General features: G+C 37.1%; 1 protein-coding gene across 1 annotated transcript; it reads left to right on the top strand.

The window, feature by feature from the left end:
• Window positions 1-464: 464 nt before the first annotated feature.
• On the top strand, window positions 465-18,352 carry tradd (tnfrsf1a-associated via death domain). The gene is given in 6 exon segments (XM_044138110.1): window positions 465-553; window positions 9,588-9,748; window positions 9,846-10,011; window positions 10,065-10,131; window positions 11,385-11,535; window positions 16,388-18,352. Coding segments are annotated over 6 exon segments (933 nt in total). The 3' UTR covers window positions 16,687-18,352.
• The last annotated feature ends 214 nt before the right edge of the window (window positions 18,353-18,566 follow it).

The following is an 18,566-nucleotide window of genomic DNA, read 5'->3' as shown; positions in this document are numbered from 1 at the left end:
GAAACAGTTGCTTTTTCAAAAAGCAACAACTAAAAACGATATTAAATTTATTATCTTGATGAAGAAAAAATATGGATTCCAGGAAATTAATAAAGGCCCAAAGGTTATGCCGGGACTGTACAACTCTTTCCTTTGGTAAACAATTCGGACAGACAGGATGTAAGTGAAAGTTACAATGAGCAGCATTTTAGCTCATAGTGTTGCTATGACACAAAACACGATCAAGCTAACAATTTTAATTCTCTCCTGTTGTGTTTAGCTCTTATTTAAAATATTCGGCTTTAGTTTTGTTTTTTTGTTTTTTTATAATTATTTAATAATAAATGCTGACTGATTAGTTACTGGGTGTTTTGTCCTACATTAACTGGAGGGCGGACCGCCTTCTTCCTGTTGGCCACCGATTTTTTTCTTCAACACCGTGCCGGGTTTAACCAATCACAGGCAAGCTCGCTTCCCCTCAGCCAATGAGAGGCCAGGAAGTCACTTCTATGTCAAACAGTAATTTGTCAGGAGGAAGCACTGCCGAACAACATAAAAGTTTTTTTCTTTTTAGGTAAGTTTGTCCCCACAATAAGTTTTACCTTACACGTATAAGAGGAAGAGTTACTTAGATGTCCCGCGAGTTTGTCTTTGTGTGCTTAAACTGCGCAGCAATAATTTAAAACGATGAGATTTTTTTTTTGTTTCTTCTGCTGTGCGTAAGGTCTACTACTAGCATCTCCACTACAACGACGTCAACACAATGTTACAGAAACATAAAACTCAGTTTCTATCTCAGTCTGCATACAATTGACGACACGGTTCAATTACTGATGAATAGTTACAATTTCTAACAAGTAACTAACTGTTATTGTAACTTGAATCACATGTAGCTGTGGGTCCGCTGGTGTAGCACTGTGTTAAATTCCTACATAAGCCTGTCTGTTGGTTAATCTCATACATTAACTATGCATACAAGTTGTTTTGCAACAGCAATATGAAAAAGTAATATTGCTGTTCTAAAATACATTGTAAGACATCGTGTGATCAAGTAAAAGCTTGTTGAGTTAGCAGTAGAAACTATAATTCAATGATTAGTGTTAACATATTTATAGATATTATTAATAAAAAACATTGAGTTACTTACAAGTAAAAAAAAAAACACCTTCACATTTCTCGCAATACACCCACAAACATTAATACGTTGAATTGTGACTGAAAAACCTAAAGTACAGCCGTACTTTTGACATGAAAAAAATTCAGCATTTTTAGAAGTTTTACACGTTAAGTTATAAAACGTGTTTGTGCATGTGTATTTCTGACCCCTTTTATTATTTTTAAAGAAGAAAAGCATCCCTGCAGCATGATGCTGCCACCAGCATGTTTCACGCTGGCATGATGTGTTTAGGTTGATTTAGTTTCTATTGTTACATCCATCAAGTTTAGTTTTGATGTCATCTGACCAGAGCGTCTTTCTCCTCGTCTTTGCCAAATTGTGTTATGAATGCTTAATATATATTCTCACCTGAGCGCTGGCTGCCTTTCTAAACAATCGCCTGCTGTGCAGGCCAGCCAGTTTTAGTGGATTATTGGTAGTTTGTAGTTCTAGTTGTTTCCATGGTTAGATGATTGATTGAATAGAGATGTTAAAATCTTGGGATAATGGCTGCACAGTTTATTGCAAATTTACCATTTTTACTAAGCATCCATATAGTAAAGTGCATGCACTGCACTAAAGATGAGCTAAAGATACTACAGATTCATGCTCCTTATTCCAATGCTACATTTGGTTGTTAGTTTGTTAATGCAACAAAAATTGTTTAAGGAGGTCATGTTGTCAATTAAAAAAAAAGTTGTTTTTTTTCTTTTTTGCTAAAAAAAAATCTGATGTAGCTAAAGGCAGCGTAAAATACTGTTGCTGAGATTAAAATAATGAATTAAATTGTTTTTCATTAACTGGACAGATTAATTCAAAGCAGAAAGGCATTAACACTGTATATTTGAATGTTTTTATGTAAAGAAAAGCATATTGTCAAAGCAAAATTCACCAACATTATTGTATGTCATGTTTTCTTGCTTTATAAACTAACTGCACCTTAAAGGTTTTTTTTGTTGTTGCAACTTTCACCTTGATTCTGTTTGCTCTCTAATGTTTTCTAACAAACCTCTGAGGCCTTCACAAAACCTTTTCAGATTTTTATTTTTAACCTTTTTCTTCCACATTGTAATAACTTTGTGCTTATCAATTGAAATCTTAATAAAATGCAATGATGTTTGTGGTTTTAGCATGACAAAATGCAAAAATATTAAAGAGTATGGAATAGTTTTCTAATTTTGAGGAAAAATCAACTCCCCTACATTAACTCAAACGTCTCTTTGTTCTTAGTTGTATACAGCCCAACTTGATCTTATTTTGTATTCGTAGTGTAAAGCTGATCTTAGTTTTCTCCTAAAGACGAATAATAACCAAGAAATACTCTATCCACACTGGAAATAATAATATTGTTTTGTTCAGACAGTGATGCCTGTTACATGCAGTCAGTAAGCTGAAGTCCTGTAATCCTTTTAGTATGTTCCCTGTCTCAACATAATGCCTCCCGTCTATATAGATTACAATAAATTAAACCATTTCAGGAGAAATGAACCAAATTATAATCTCTACAGCCTTGTATCACAATGACACACGTATTTAGAAGGGAACAAACAAAGTTCAACAAGATAGTTGATAGAAGTCAAATGAAAACAAATAAAAAGTAAAAATAATTCACCATCTTCTGTTCAGTCCAGCTTTGCATTTTCCTTCCATAACAGTATGAAGATTGATTTGAATACATTGATTTTCTAAATTAGTTTTTATTTTCAAGTGTGTTCCAGCAATATTTCCTTTGCCGTTTTGTAGTTTTTCTAAGGGGAGTTGTAGTTCAGTGCTGCCTCTGCACTGATAGTAAGGCTTGGTTAATGTCAAATCTGGAATAACTGGGTGGAAAATTTTTAAAGTTTAGTAAGAAAATCTGGGAGAGGACAAGATGCTGGGCACACTGGTATCCAGAAACCCTGAAGTGAAAGCTGAAGAGCGCATTAATTATTAATTAGATAATTCATTCGTCTACTCACTTCCTGGCTTGTGCCACAGGGATATTTACTTTGACTGGGAGGTTCAGTTAAAGGGCCAGTTGACTGATGGCACAATGAGCTTTGAGGATTTTCAGTTTTAGAACCGGTTCACTTTAAGGCTCTGAAATTATAACCGTGTTTAAAATATGACAGAGGTAAAGTGTGTTTTTATTGGTTATATAAGACAAAGGTCCACTTTTATATCATTTCTACATCTAGGTATTAACGAGGGCGGAAAACTTTTTTCTCAATATTTAGCTGGACGATACAAACAATGTACCAGGGCAGTGGAATCACAACATTTTCAGTACCTTTGTGATCATAAACGTGACGATAAGAACTATTTATTACATCTTTTTAAATGTGTGTCACAGCAATTATAGTCCCGCAAGCACAAATAATGTCCTTGAAAAACATTCCCATATGTAATGTTCTTCTTTAGTCACATAAAGAAGTGTGATATATATCACACAGTAACTATATTTTCAAATTTATTGGTGTTTATTGACACTTTCATTGCACCAACAGTGGAAGAAGTATTAAACTACTAAACCTGACAATAAGGGCATTTTTAAAAATTTTTAAATTTTATAAACATCATTATTAAACAAAGTAGGGATGCAGCTAACAACAATTTTAGTAATCGATTTATTCTGTCGATTAATTGGCACATCCTCCAGGTTTTTTATTTAACCACTTAAACCTCTTTATAGAATATTAGAAATACATAAAAAGGAAAATAAATAATTTTAATTCCTTTTAAAATAAGAAAATAAACATTTTATTGCCTAAAATGGAATATAAATTAGAGCTTGTTCATTTGTAGTAAAGGTTGCATTTATTCATATGAATGTTTTTCAACTTAAATGCAAAATGTATTTATATATATTTTTAGACAGTTTTGGCTCAATTACTCTTTGTTCTTTCAGCAAGTTACCTTTATTATTCTCTATTCTCCCGTTAATGATTAATAGATTGCTAAATTCGTTGATGATTATTTCAATAATTGTTTCAGCCCTATAACAAAGAATTAAATAGAGTTATACATTTAAAAGTAAACACCAACAGCTCTGGAAAAAGTTAAGAGACCACTGATGGAATATTTGGTTTTTCCACCAAATATTGATTTCTGAATTCTTCCTTAGCTAAAACATTAGTATCATTTCTAAATTAATATAAACTTGTTTTCTGTGGATTATTTGAGGTCTGAAAGCGCTGCATCTTTTTCATTATTTTGACCATTTCTCTTTTTCTGAAAATAAATACAACATTTTTACTTTGATTTTCAGAGGCATGTTGTCAGTAGTTCATAGAATAAAAGAACAACGTTCATTTTACTCAAACATATCCCTATAAAAAGTAAAACTGATCTCCTAATTTTTTCCAGATCTGCCTATTTAGCTGCCAAATATGACTTTCCCTCATTAATTACCTGGAACAATAGACGTAAGTTGTGTGTTAGAAGCAGTGATTGTTGCTCCGGTTCCCTCTGCTGTCAGAGGAAGCTTCAGGAGTGATTACAGCTGTCTGAATGCCACCTGCTCTGTTAGAGCAATAAACACTGTGTGCTCCATGCAGCACCTCCAAACCTCAACACAACTATAACAACAACACTAATGGAAACATAGACACTGGCAGGAGTCCAACCGTTCTCCAGGGGCTCAGTTTGCTTCTGCATACGGAGAGAGAGAGAGAGAGAGAAAGAGGGAGAGAGAGAGAGAGAGCGAGAGAGAAAGAGGGAGAGAGAGAGAGAGAGAGAGAGCGCTTGATTAGACAATGTCCTGCAGATTCTCTAATTAGCCTCACCTCGCACGAATCCCTGAGCAAGTCCCCTCACCTCCTCCTGCAGCAGAGCAAAAACCACACCTTACTACTGCACCGTGGTGTCAGTGTTTTCCTGCTCAGAGCGATTTATTACATATCACATGCTTAAAGGAGCTGCTAAAGATAGCTCCAATAAGACTGTATGGTTGACGTCTTTGACTGTGACTTTCCATTTTAGAACATTTAATAATAAGTATACACAAAAATGTGTTTTCTAGCTGCTCTGATGGTTTCTCCCACCTGAGTTGTGTATCAGCATCATTGGATCAAGATTGAACTATCTGTTTATAGACTCTGTTGCATTTTTGGTAAGTTGTCACCGGCTCATTTTTAAAGGAGATCCATTTTGCAAAATAAACATTTTGCATAATTTTGTCCTTCGCTACTGTCACTACTTCTTCCAAAAACAACCCAATCCCTTAAAAAAAGAAAACACCCAGACATTTTTGGCAATGAGTCAATGTTTTTTGGTGTCTGGAAAATGAGTAATTCCAAAATCCTCCCGATTGTTGCGTCACAACCCACTGCCACTGTGTCGTTAACCGAACAAACTGGTTTTGGTCTCTGTGCAAATGGCTGGTGGAAAAGTTAAGTGTTTTGTTGTTGACTTAACATTTAGAGACCACTTGCTGCATTCTTGTTTGTTGTGCAGGAGGCTCCATTTCTGCTTTTCAAAGATGTATGGTTGTAATTGTGCATCTGATTGTAGCCATTTCTGCTTGTGAGTGTAAACGTTGAGTTGGGGGCGTGGCCAGCAGCAGCTTATTAGGGTTTAAAGTGACAAGAGGCCCTAAAGTGGCTCATTCTGAAATAGCCAGAATTAACCAGTCTAAAATCTCATTACCTAAGAATGATTTAAAATTTAATGAACATGTTTTGTATAGGGCATAGATTGTGCCCTATACAAACAACTTATTTGAGGAAGAATAATAAAACTTTTAAGCCTTTTTAGGGGATTTTGGCAAGTCATGATTTTTCTCTTCTACAAAAATTTGTAAAGTGACAGAAGAATCTGGGATAATAAACAAAAATGTTTAAGTTTGAAGCCGTACTATTTTTAAAAATCCCACTTGCTGTGTTTTTTTGTTGTTGTTTTTTTTAAAAGTGAGTTTCAGACATTTGTAGCGGAAAGGCGCGGATGTTGCCAGATGCAGCTGCTGCTACACATGTGACTTCATTTCCAATGCCTGGCTCTGTCATGAGGGATGCTCATGTTGGAAACATGCAGCCGCCTAACCCCTAGGAAACCTGAGGTCATTGTTGCTCCCCTCTGCAGCAACGCCAGGTGACAGGCAGGTCGTGTCATTGCTAGCTGAGGTCAACACACTTGCAGTGCTGCCTTCAGCAACCGTCCGTTCATGCTTTTCTATTTCTCTCTTTGTGATAACGTGGGAAACACAAATACAGCTTGGTTTCAGTTTTCTTTTAGAAAGGCCAGAGCTCTGCAGAATATTTGAGCTCTCACACACCTAGCTGTTGGCAAAACATGCAGCCTGGAGGCCAGTTTCCTCCTAAAGACTTCCAGCTTCTCTCTGAGGCACGGCCGTGTCCTTCACCTCACTGGAAAGCTCCTGTTTCAATGTTGCAATCCCAAACAAGCTAAACACAGCATAGCATGTAGGCTGATAAAAATCTGCCTTTTCAAGATTCGAGCAACTACAGTTTTCTGCCTTTCTGAATGCAGGAAATGTTTATTTCTCAATATTTTCTTTCCTACACTGCAAAAACAAAATCTTACCAAGTATTTTTTCGGCTACATTTTGGTGAAAATATCTTAGTGGACTTAAAGCTAGAAAAAAATTAACTTACAAGTACATTTTCAGCATGTTTTTAAATCAGCAGTTTCTTAATATTGATGAAAAAAGTATTAGCTATGAGTGAAGCAGTCTGCCAGTGGAACTAGACATTTTAAAAGCGGGTTTAACAAATTTTCCAAATTTTGTAAATTAAGGAAATCGGGGCCAATTTCCTTAATTTTGGAAATCAGTCCTGATTTCTTTAATTTTGGAAGATTGGTGATTGACTGATTATAACATATTCAGTGAATCACCTGAGTTATAAAACATATAATGCTAGATAACTATTATAGGTGGTCATCTACATATAATGTACTTATAATATACATTATATGTATAACCAGTGTTGCAAAATATAATGTACATTATGCACATTATATCTACATATAATGCAGACAATGTTATTTACACGGTATATGTGGATAATAACATATAAAGGTTACCTAGCATTGTATGTGGTAATGTATAATATTGTTCCTACTTGTAGTAGTGCTACTCGTACGTTAGTATAACATTTGGGTACTCTGCCCCACTCTGTTCACGTATATCTTGCACTTTTTCATCAATATTAAGGAGTTATTCACTTAAAATAAGCTCCCATATCTTATTGAAAGTTACCTGTAAGTTAGTTTTGTCTTATTTCAAGTGTAATAAGATATTTGAACTTGAATGTGGGGAAAAAATACTTGGTAAGATCTTATGTTTATGTCAGTGGGACGTGTGTTTTCAGTCCATCCCAGTGCAGACGGTTATTAAACCCCATCAGAAAGCTTGATTGCTAATTTGTGAAAGTTTTCCCGGGTGACTCAAACATTTTTGCCGTCGGATCGCCGGATGATCTGTCCAGGGAATCCTAGAGGTAACCTTTTGGCAGCGAACGATAAGCGATACGTTTTAAGCTCCTAGCGGTCGTGTAATCCTCATGCAGCTCATGCAGCTGCTGAACTAATCTCGCAGTTTACTTTCAGAGTAGATAGGATCACATCAAACTGCACACTGGCTAAGTTGTTAGACATTCTCCCAGATCTGGTTGTCAAGCATGCAGTGTATTAGTGAAATATGAGGAAATGCATTATAATCCAGCTCAGAGGTGCAGACGGCGCTGAGGGAGAGAGAGTTTGTTTGCAGTCTGCAGTGGTTCAGCCAGGGTACAGGAGTTAGACGTCGGAGGCTGGGGGAGGGGAGCGATGAGATTACGAGGGTTTTTATGTAATGAGGGTTTTCGAAGGAGGCGGGGCTAAACAGAAAAGTTCAGGTGGGCTGGGTTCACAGCTGTTGGGTCCTAAGAGAGCAGTGGCGTTTATTTTAGGTAGAGTTATGTGATGTGATTCTCCATCTTCAGAGGAAGAAATTAAAGAGGTATTAATTTAATGTCGATCACTGTGTAGCTCTGAATCTCATCTAATAATATTCACACAGCCAAATGATGAATTAATGACATAAAATACCAGTGTAATTGGGTCATTACACTGGTGATGCACCAGTAAGACGTCCTCTCCCAGCTCAATAAATGCATAAGAACTTAAAGTCCTACTTTCTTCAGACTGAAAATGCATCAACATATCTTTGATTGAGACAATATGCATCAGATCAGCTTGTAATGAATCACTGTTATCCTGTTGTGTTATTTTTACAATGTTTTGATGATTTTGTCTGATTCCTATAAAGTGTCTGAGTGTTTAGAAAGGCGCTATCCAAATAAGACATATTTTTATTGTTTTTTTTCACATATAATCCAGAATAATTTTCTAACTCCTTTATTTTCTGTTGGATCTAAAATTACCTCTATCAAAGGTAAAGTTTATAAACATATCTTTCATCACCAGTTTTAGCTCAATTTCATTTCTGGATTAAAATTTACGCCATTGAGTTTGTAACTGTCATCATTCTTGGAAAGAAAATAGTATAAAATTATAAATGGCAGGACAAATCTGGAAAGAAAATAATAAATTAGGAATTGATCAGGCAGTGAGAGGCTGATTTGTACGTCTCTAATTAACATTTATTTATTGATTCGTTTCGTGTTTTATCTGGTGGATTATTTAGTGGCTTTGATTCCTGTGAAAATTCGATGCAATTTTACATACCCCATGTTACATATCCCAAAAAATCTTCTGATGCCTGCTCTAGTTTTTATATATAAATATATTTAAGCATAATAGTTGGTTGATTTTTTCATCCACGTTGTTAAGAACTTGATTTAGGAGCATCAGAGTAAAGGGGGCTGAGTACAAATGAAAGTCTCACTCAAAATGTTCGCTTTAATTTCAGAGTTGGAAATACTTGAGGACTGTAAATTGTGGCTGAAACGATTACGGTAATCGGATGAAGGAATTAATGAATTGTGTTGAATCGATTATTGAAATAATTGTGAAGAATTTAGTAGTCGATATCATTAAAGTACACAGACTTAAAAAAGGCCATTTGTTGAACAAACAACATATTCATGGCAGTACAAAAATTATATACATTTGTCATTTAAAATAAAAAAATCTATTGTCTGTAAAATAACACATATTTTTATTAAGTTTTTTTGCATATTTAATCAGAATAATTTTCAACTCTTTATTTTCTGTTGGATCTCAAATGACCCCATCAAAGGTAAAGTTTATAAACATATCTTTCATCACCAGTTTTAGAAATAATTTCACTGGATTAAAAATTTTTTCACTTAATGAGTTTGTAACTGTCATCATTTTGGAAAGAATATTGTATAAAATTATAAATGGCAGGAAAATCTGATTAATTGTCACAATATTCAATAGAATTACCAATTACTGAAATAGTTAGCCCTACAGTAAATAGTTGGTGAAGATCCTCATTTTTGACTATTTTTTACCAGTTGATTCGTTTCCTGCTGTCTTTCTCTGAAAGTCGAACCGCACTGTGTTCAGAAAATGGCGGACAAGACAGCGGATGGGGAGGCGTTACATATCCCATGTTCCTGCAGTCGCTCTTTCTAGTGGACCTGCTCTCTACTACAAAAGGCGAGCAAGTTGGTTAATTTTTCATCATTGTTAAGCTGACTCTGAGAGGTAAACCCATCAGCCGGGATCCACCAGGGATGATGCACAAACACAGGGAAGCTTTTCCAGGCTGTCGCATTAATTAATCAGTGTTTCCCTCGGCCAGATTCTGCAGGAGGTCTGGGAGGCTACGACATCCTAAAGGTCCATGATGCTGAGCCCTTCCTGGGGGTGGAGGTGAAATTTGTGGATGTGGCAGCGTGTCAGCAGTTCCTGGAGAGCTACAGCTCCGGAGCGGTGCTCCAGTCCCTCAACCAACAGCGTTCATGGCTGTAAACAGCCTTCCCCAAGACTTATATACATTTGTCATTTAAAATAGCTAAAGGCTATTGTCTGTAAATATGTGTCTGGACCAGCTGGCTGTCTGTCTGCAGCACATCCACCTTTCACAGGTTGGACCTTTCATTAATTTTCTTCATGTCAGTAGTTCAAGCTAATCCTGCGTAACAAGTCTAAGTAGGGCTGGACGACATGGCTGAAATACTTCAATAAAAGTTTCATGTCAATAACTATTAATTCGTTTTAAATACCTGAAGCACCACCAAACTGGTGACATTTCCTGTTTTATCCACAGTTTTCACTCCAGGCTGTTGTTTTTTTATTTTTTATTTTTAAGCAGTTATGAAGCACAGTGGTGAAACTTTAAACTGCTGCTGCGCTACTTACTCAGCAGGTCTTTGCTAGGTAACCAAAGAAGGAATGAGTTGCTAGGTAACCAAAGAGTGAGTGAGACAATTGGTTCCACCGACCTTGTTTATCTGTCTGTGAGAGGTTGTGAGGCTAAAACCTTTCCTTTGCCTACATCTCCCAGAATGCTGTGCTGCTCTGGCTCCTAGTTCAGTGAAATAATTGAACATTCTATCAGCTGTATTATCAGAATCAGAATCTGAATTCCTTTTAATGCCATCGTGCATGAAAGAAAGCTCAACATTTTGAAAATAGCAACTCTTAAATGCAAGTGAAATAATTTAATAGAAATAATAATAATAATAATAATAATAATCCATCCATCCATCCATTTTCTGGTCACCCTTTGTCCCTAATGGGGTCAGGAGGGTTGCTGGTGTTTATCTCCAGCTACGTTCTGGGCGAGAGGCGGGGTTCACCCTGGACAGGTCGCCAGTCTGTCGCAGGGCAACACATAGACATACAGGACACACAACCATTCACACACACACTCACACCTAGGAAGAATTTAGAGAGCCCAATTAACCTGACAGTCATGTTTTTGGACTGTGGAGGAACCACCGGAGAACCCACCATGCAAAGGCTGGGCCATGCAGAACCTGGATGCAGTTCGACCAGCTGGCTTCTGCTGCAGCACATCCACCTGCACAAGGTGTGGACCTTTCATTAATAATGTCATAATAATAATAATAATAATAATAATAATAATAATAATAATAATAATAATAATAATAATAATAATAATAATAATAATAAGTATATTTAAATAAATATGGTAGAAAAAGAAGCAACTGGGATGTTAAAGGAAAATAAATACTGATCAGGTTTTATATTGATTAGCTGTGTTCTTGGTCAACAGCAGCTCTTGGTAGAAACTGTTAAACTGTTGCTTCTCAGCGTTGCTGTTGCTGTTGATCACGATGTTGCTAGGTACCAAAGAGATGTATAATTGTTCCAGCCTTGTTTAGTGTCTGTGGGAGGTTGTGAGGCTGAGATCGATCATCTGCAGCAGCTCCCAGAATGCTGTGCTTCTGGCCCTAGTTCAGTCACACAGGAAGAGTCTCCAGTCCCCAGCAACTGCTTCAAGTTTCAGAATCAGAATCTGAATGGTGCATGAAATAACAGCTTCAACATTTCCTGAAAATAGCAACTCTAAAGGCAAGTTGATTAAACAGGAATGGAAAGGAAAATAATAATGTTCCATCCATCCATCTGGAGCTGAAATGGTTAATCTGGTTCATTGTGATGAATTGATTGTTGAAAAATTTGTCAGCTGATTCTAATTTTGTGATTGATTAGTTGTTAGCTGGAGTGTGAAGACTCAAAAAAGGTGATTTGCTGAAAGTACATCACAATCCAGAGTAGTAATTATGTTAAAACTATACAAACAATGTAAACATTTTTTATATAAGATAAAAAAAACTTTTTTGTGTGTAAATATGTTTGACCCAGGACTCCTCTAGTAGCTTAATTTTAGCCTCACCTGGTTCAAATTATATATATATATATATATATATATATATATATATATATATATATATATATATATATATATATATATATATATATATATATATATATATATATAATATATATACAAGACCGTGCAATAAACAAGCTATGCCCTAATACAGTAATACCAGTAATCCGATACCCTGCAGGAATAATCAGCTGGCCAAAGGAGGAATACAGGCCACAGATGTTAAGACAAACTAACAATGCATGGAGGGTTCCACCCCAAATCCAGCACTGAGACTGAACCGCATAAAGGAGGCAGAGGACTAGTGGTGTGAGAACCACTATCCAAGGCAGACATCCAAGATCCATAGATACATCAGGGACAAAGCCTCAACAGACAATGTGCTCAGTGAATGTCTCAAACAATGGGGAACAGAAGCTGAGGTGCCGGAGGAACCATCATGGGAGGACAAGCCCTGCATGGGATGTACCACAAATAAATGGCTGACATCAGAAAATCCTACCAATGGCTGGAAAAAGCTGGACTGAAGGACAGCACAGAGGCCCTCATCATGGCCCAGGAACAGGCCCTAAACACCAGAGCAATTGAGGCCCAGATCTACCACACCAGACAAGACCCAAGGTGTAGGTTGTGCAAGGAGGCCCCTGAGTGCTGCAGCATAGTGCACAGAAACATCTGTGCAGAATATGGACTGGAACCCCAAGATCAAAGTGGGAAACACCCCGAAGGTAGTGGAGAATGACCGAGCTAAGATCCTGTGGGACTTCCAGATCCAGACAGATAAAATGGTGAGTGAACCAACCAGACATAGTCGTGGTGGATAAACAGAGGAAAGCCGTTGTGGTGGATGTGGCAATACCAAGTGACTGCAACATCAGGAAAAAGGAGCATGAGAAACTAGAGAAGTACCAGGGCCTAAGGGAGGAACTGGAGAGGGCCTGGAAGGTGAAGACCACAGTGGTGCCTGTGGTCCGGGGCAGTCACCCCAAACTGGAACAGTGGCTACAACAGATCCCAGGAACAACATCAGACATCTCAGTCCAGAAATGTGCAGTCCTAGGCACAAGATAAAAAAAACTTTTGTGTGTAAACTCCCAGGCCTCTGGTAGAGGACCCGAGCTAAGAGGAAGATAGCTTAATTTTAGCCTCACCTGGTTCAAATTATATATATATATATAAAAAGAAAAATCCCCTACTGGGTTCCTTTTACTATCCAGTTATTAATTGCTTAATCCAATAAATAATTACCAGATCAGCTCAAAATTATATTGATTGTAAGTCAAGCTTTTCATGTGTTTGATCTTGAATTATTTTTAACTGCAGGTGCATCATTTGCATACACTTCAGGATTCTTATCGAATTGGATTTTAGGCAGTAAAATGTTTATTTTCTTTTTTTTTAAATGTCATTATTTCTTCTCTCATATTTTTTTATGTATTTCTAATGTTGTATGGAAAAGCTGAATTGGTGAAATGAAAAATCTGCAGAATGTGAGTTTTTATACAACAAATCAATTAATCGTCATCAAAATAATCAATAGTTGCAGCTTTCCATCCATCCATCCATTGAATAAGTAGTTTGTCTCTCACAGGACCAATTTTGTCCAGTAAAATAAAACTTTCTCTTTCAGGAGAAAATGACTTAAACTGGTTTGATTAATATATTCTCTATTAAATCTTTGAAGAACCACCATTTTGTTTATGTTTTTTTTTTAAATAAAGACAAACATAAAACCTTTTTAAAAACAGGGTGGATTCATTTTCTTCTGTTGGATGTTGATGTTTGTGGGAAATAATGTAAAATAAAAAATAAAAAAACACTTAGTTTCCAATGTAATGACCAGAGAAAAAATACCATCACTGATGCTTTTAGTGTCATTTTATTGTGAAAAGTCAACACAGGAATTATTGCATGAAAAAAATTAAAAGCTGATAAAATCTGCATTTAATTTTGGATCCGTTTTTTTAAGAAATGCTTGATTCTGCACATTTTTTAGGCAAATTGTGAAGAGCCATTGTGGAAGGTCCAAAGGGTTGCAGATTTATTCACATTTCTGTACATCCACTCTCTGTTTTTGTCTTATTGCTGTGATCATATCCGCAACAACTTCAGTGTCAGGTTTTTCAGTAATTACTTTAATATTACCTTATAGTTGATTGAAAACTCAAAAAATCTGAAAAATCTATGAAAACTGTTCATTTTATTTTTTTTTTTACTTTTCACTACTATCCAATGTGTCAGAGTTGGTTTTGATCTCCATCTGGGAGCTTCATTATGTGTCTCCATTTCCCAAACTAACTTCCCAGAACACAACAAACTGTCAGGTTCATGTTTCCTGGACGACGGCCACCATTTTTGATTAAATATTGAGTTTGGTGCCGTTTCCAGCTGACTCTAATCCATCTGATTGCTACCTGTCTGTGGTGAGAGATTAGTTGAAACAGACAAAATGTGCTGTTCATGTTTGGGTTGATTTCATAGTGGCTCGCCCGAATTTCACATGAATTTGTAGCTTATCTTTAAGCCTTGCGATGTTACATAAAACATGACTCCCCATTAGAAATAAAAATAATTCAGTTTGATTTTTTTCTGCAACTTCCTAATGGATGTGGAGGCTCTTATTTTGTAAGATTAAAAGAAAAAAATCTACCGGTATCTAAAATGTATTTCATTATTACCGACACCCAGTGACTCACAGACGGTGTCAGCTTCACCTCCACCGTCTCTCAGCTCTTTCAGCTGGTTGTTTTGCTTTTGGCTTGCAGGCCTGCAGCTACTTGTTTGATTTGTTTTTTCATAAGAGTTAATTGCAGCTGCTCTCCTCTGAGCACCGACTGCTCTGCTCCAAACAGACCCATAGCCTCTGGCTGATGAACACAGGCTACCAATGTTGTGCTTTTTCAGATTTTGCAACTTTAGTTTTTGTTCATAGAAGAGGTGCACATTGATTTTCAGTGTTTTTTGTTTTTTTTGCCCTGGTATTACATAAAGTCATGAGTAAAGGCGTTAAAGGGTGCAGCTGAAACTACAGGATCAATCCATTGAGCAGACTTTAGCTATAAAGTGGAGCAGATGGATTCTTGTGTTAGCCATAAAATCACTATTTGGGATGTTGCAGCTGAAATAACAGTTTTCTGGATCATCAGAAACTTCAAGGCTACAGATTCATTTGCAAGAAGGAGCTTCAGAGAGTCCAACAAGCACCTGGATGCACCAACCGAGGAGGATTTTACAGAATGATGCTCAAGTTTGGCAGTAAGAATCTCAGTGAAGCCAAGAAACGGAGAGAAATTTAGCAGCAGGAGGACAGAGGCTGGAGCAAAAGTGATTTTCTCTGATGACTCATCCTGATTGTTTGGGACATCTGGGAAATCATTTAATGGGAGAGCAAAAGATGAGATCTACCGCAGTCCATGTGCGGTTGCATCTCATTCAAGGAAGTGGGCTTATTAACATTTACCCCAAGAAGAGTCGAGTGAATGAAGAGTGATATAAAACCTCCGTGAAAAACAACCTTTTATCTCTACATAGGCTCTGTTTGGTGGTCATCTGTGTATTTGTTAGCATGACAGAGCATCGCGTCACATGAAAAACATGATAATGAGTGGCTGAAAGATATTAACTACACAGTATATTAAGAAATATTGAGTCAGTACTTAAGCTAGCTAGATTTGGTCCTAAAAACCTTTAAAACCCGTGATCTGCTTTTAAATTGTTTACCTGTACATTAGAGAAACATGTAAAATGCTAACCGTCTAATAATGCATGTGTTAATGACAAAACCCTTTGCTAAATGACTGGAGGAGAGCAGCTGACTGCTTGAAGGACTTAATGCTTGGATCTGGATAAATATCTCACAATCCTGAACCATTTTTTATTTTATTATTGAAAAGCTTGCATTTTAGATTACTTGTTTAAAGAAATCATTGCCTAAATGCAATAATATAGTTTCAAAGGTCAAAAGGACCTAGACATGTGAAAAGTTCAGCCATTTCTGCTCGACTTGACATCTACACAGTCTGGGGCTGATAAGTTGATTTATTTTAACTGGACAGAAAAAAGTGCTAAATAGGATTTTTTTATAGACAGAATTTGAACCAGATGAAGCTTAAACTATTTACAGATGGAAGGTTTTGTTTTGTCTTGAATGCAAAACATTTATTTTTTGTACAATTTTGGTTTAGTTGCTGCTGTGATAAGTTGTTCTTTCAGCAAATTACCTTTTTTTTTAGTCTGTATTCTCCAGCTACTGATTAATCGATTACTAAATTGAGACATCGTGACTAATCGTTTCAGCCCTACTTGAAGCATTTTAACATAATGTAACAGATGCACAGCAACGCTACCCTCTTATGAAATAGAAATTTTAATTTGTAAAGTATTCTGGGAAAAGTTTGATGTTTACATAATCATGCTAAGTAGAATTTACATTAATGTTTTTTTTTTCCTCTCTCTCGGCGTTTCATCCTTTGGCTCACCAGAGGACCGAATGCTGACACCGGCAGATGTTCAGAGCTTTTCGAACGGAGTGGGCCGCCAGTGGAAACATGTAGGGAGGGCCCTGGGGAAGAGCTGTCGGGCTCTGAAGGGCCCCGTCATTGACAACCTGGCCTACGAGTACGAGAGAGAAGGGCTGTATGAGCAAGCCTATCAGCTGCTGAGCCGCTTCATTCAGGCGGAGGGGAGGGCGGCCAAGCTGAGCCGACTGGTCAGAGCTCTGGAGGACAGCAAACTCACCAGCCTGGCTGAAAACATGCTGGGCATGCAGCCCCGAGAGTAACTCTGTGTGCCAGTTTTAAGACCCAAACTGAGGGCCGGGCTCCTACGTGGGAGTGGAAACGTTCTCCCGCCGCTTTTTTACATTCAGAGTAGCTGTTCCCGACTTTCCTCATGTTTGAATCAGAACCAAGTGTGTGTGAATTCACAGTTTATGTATGTGTGTGTGTGTGTGTGTGTGTGTGTGTGTGAGGGAGAGGAAGAGATTCAGATCAACATTTGTAATCTTTTGTTTGTTTGAAGTAATCTGTCATCACTGTTAAAAGAAAATGCAATCTGGAGTTTAAGACACTGTGTGAAGCGTTTTTATCATGTGTTACAGATCGGACCTGTCGGGTCCTGCTTCTAGTGACAACGCAACTGAAGGATATTGATTTTTTTTTTTTTTTTCTCCGATAAAATGGGTTCTAGCAAATTAAATGGTTGTGGAAAGAAGGCTTATGTTTCTGTTTGATGCATTAGTGTAATTAAAACGGAAAACACAATTTTGTCTAAATTCCCTCAGGTGTAATTTGGTGTTAATCCTCCTCCCGTTCGCCGCCATCACTCAGTCACTCACACACGTTCACGTTCTGCCTACGACTGAACTAGTGTTTGCCGATGTTGCTGCTGAATGTGTTTGTATGTGGGTGTTTGAGTCTCACTGTGGCCGAAGTGTGTGTGTGTGTGTGTGTGTGTGTGTGTGTCTTACCATGCCGACCATAGATCAGATGGATGGACAGGGTTGGCTTCAACCCCCTCCACTCTTCCTCAATTCATACTCTGCTTGACCGTCCATCCAGATGTGATGGCTGGATTAGAAGCTTTTATCACGCACACTTTTTACAGCCTTATGGTATGGACACAAACATGGACAAGCAGTCATTGGAAGTAACGAGATTGTTTCAGAAACAGCAGTGAGAATCCTGATCTGCTTAAAGATTGCACCAAAAGATACTGAGGAGATGGACAGAGGTGAAAAGAGAAAAAAAAATGAAGAAAGATGGAGAGAGAAACAGCAGACAACAGTTCAAGAGAGACAACAAACTGGAGAGCTGAAGAGGCAAAGCTGAAGTCAGCTGAAAGAGAGAGAGAGGTGAAGACGACTAGAGAGAGAAAAAAACTGAAGGGAGTAAAAGAGAGAGACAGAGGCGAAGACATTTAAAGAGAGAAGTGAAGAGAGATGCAGAGCTGAAAATGTTTTATTTGGAGCCCAGTGGAGGAAAGGGAGCGTGCGCCCAAGAATTGTTTTAAAGAAAACCATAAAACCTACAGCAATGATGCTTAACTTTCCACAAAGCAGGCGCTTGGTTTTGATACATAAATTATTTCTATACAGTGTCATTTGTACAAGCATTTTGTTTGTGAAAAGTCAAATTTGAAAAAGCTTCAGTTACAGTAACACACGGTGGCAGTTTGCATTACACTGTAAAACGAAAACGTCCAAAAACTGACACAAAACTTAAATTGTGATTTTTTTTTTTTTTCAAACAATCCATAAGGGATATCAAAAAGCTAAATTGTTTGAAAATAGCTAACTGCCTTGTGACTTGTTTAGCACATACAGGTGCACCTAAATAAGTATGTAAAGGCAATTGAAAGGTTTATTATGTCAGTAATTGTACAGTACATTGGTGCAGTATTCCATGCATATCATGTACTGTAATAAACCTACTTTTTCAGTCAACTCATAAATGCAAAAATTATTTTATTTATTTTGTACATTAGAATAGCAGTGATAAATGCCTAAGTTGTATCATTGTATGTAATATAGATGAGTTTCTTCTTTTGAATATTTTCAATATTTTAATTCATTGCAACGTACTTTATATTTTTAGATACATTAGCTTTACAACACTTATAAAATTACAACTTTAAATACAGAAATCTGCTGCTATTTAAACT

This window comes from Gambusia affinis, linkage group LG02, assembly GCF_019740435.1.
Source record: "Gambusia affinis linkage group LG02, SWU_Gaff_1.0, whole genome shotgun sequence".
Lineage (NCBI taxonomy): Eukaryota > Metazoa > Chordata > Actinopteri > Cyprinodontiformes > Poeciliidae > Gambusia > Gambusia affinis.
This window is presented reverse-complemented; position numbering and strand designations above follow the sequence as displayed.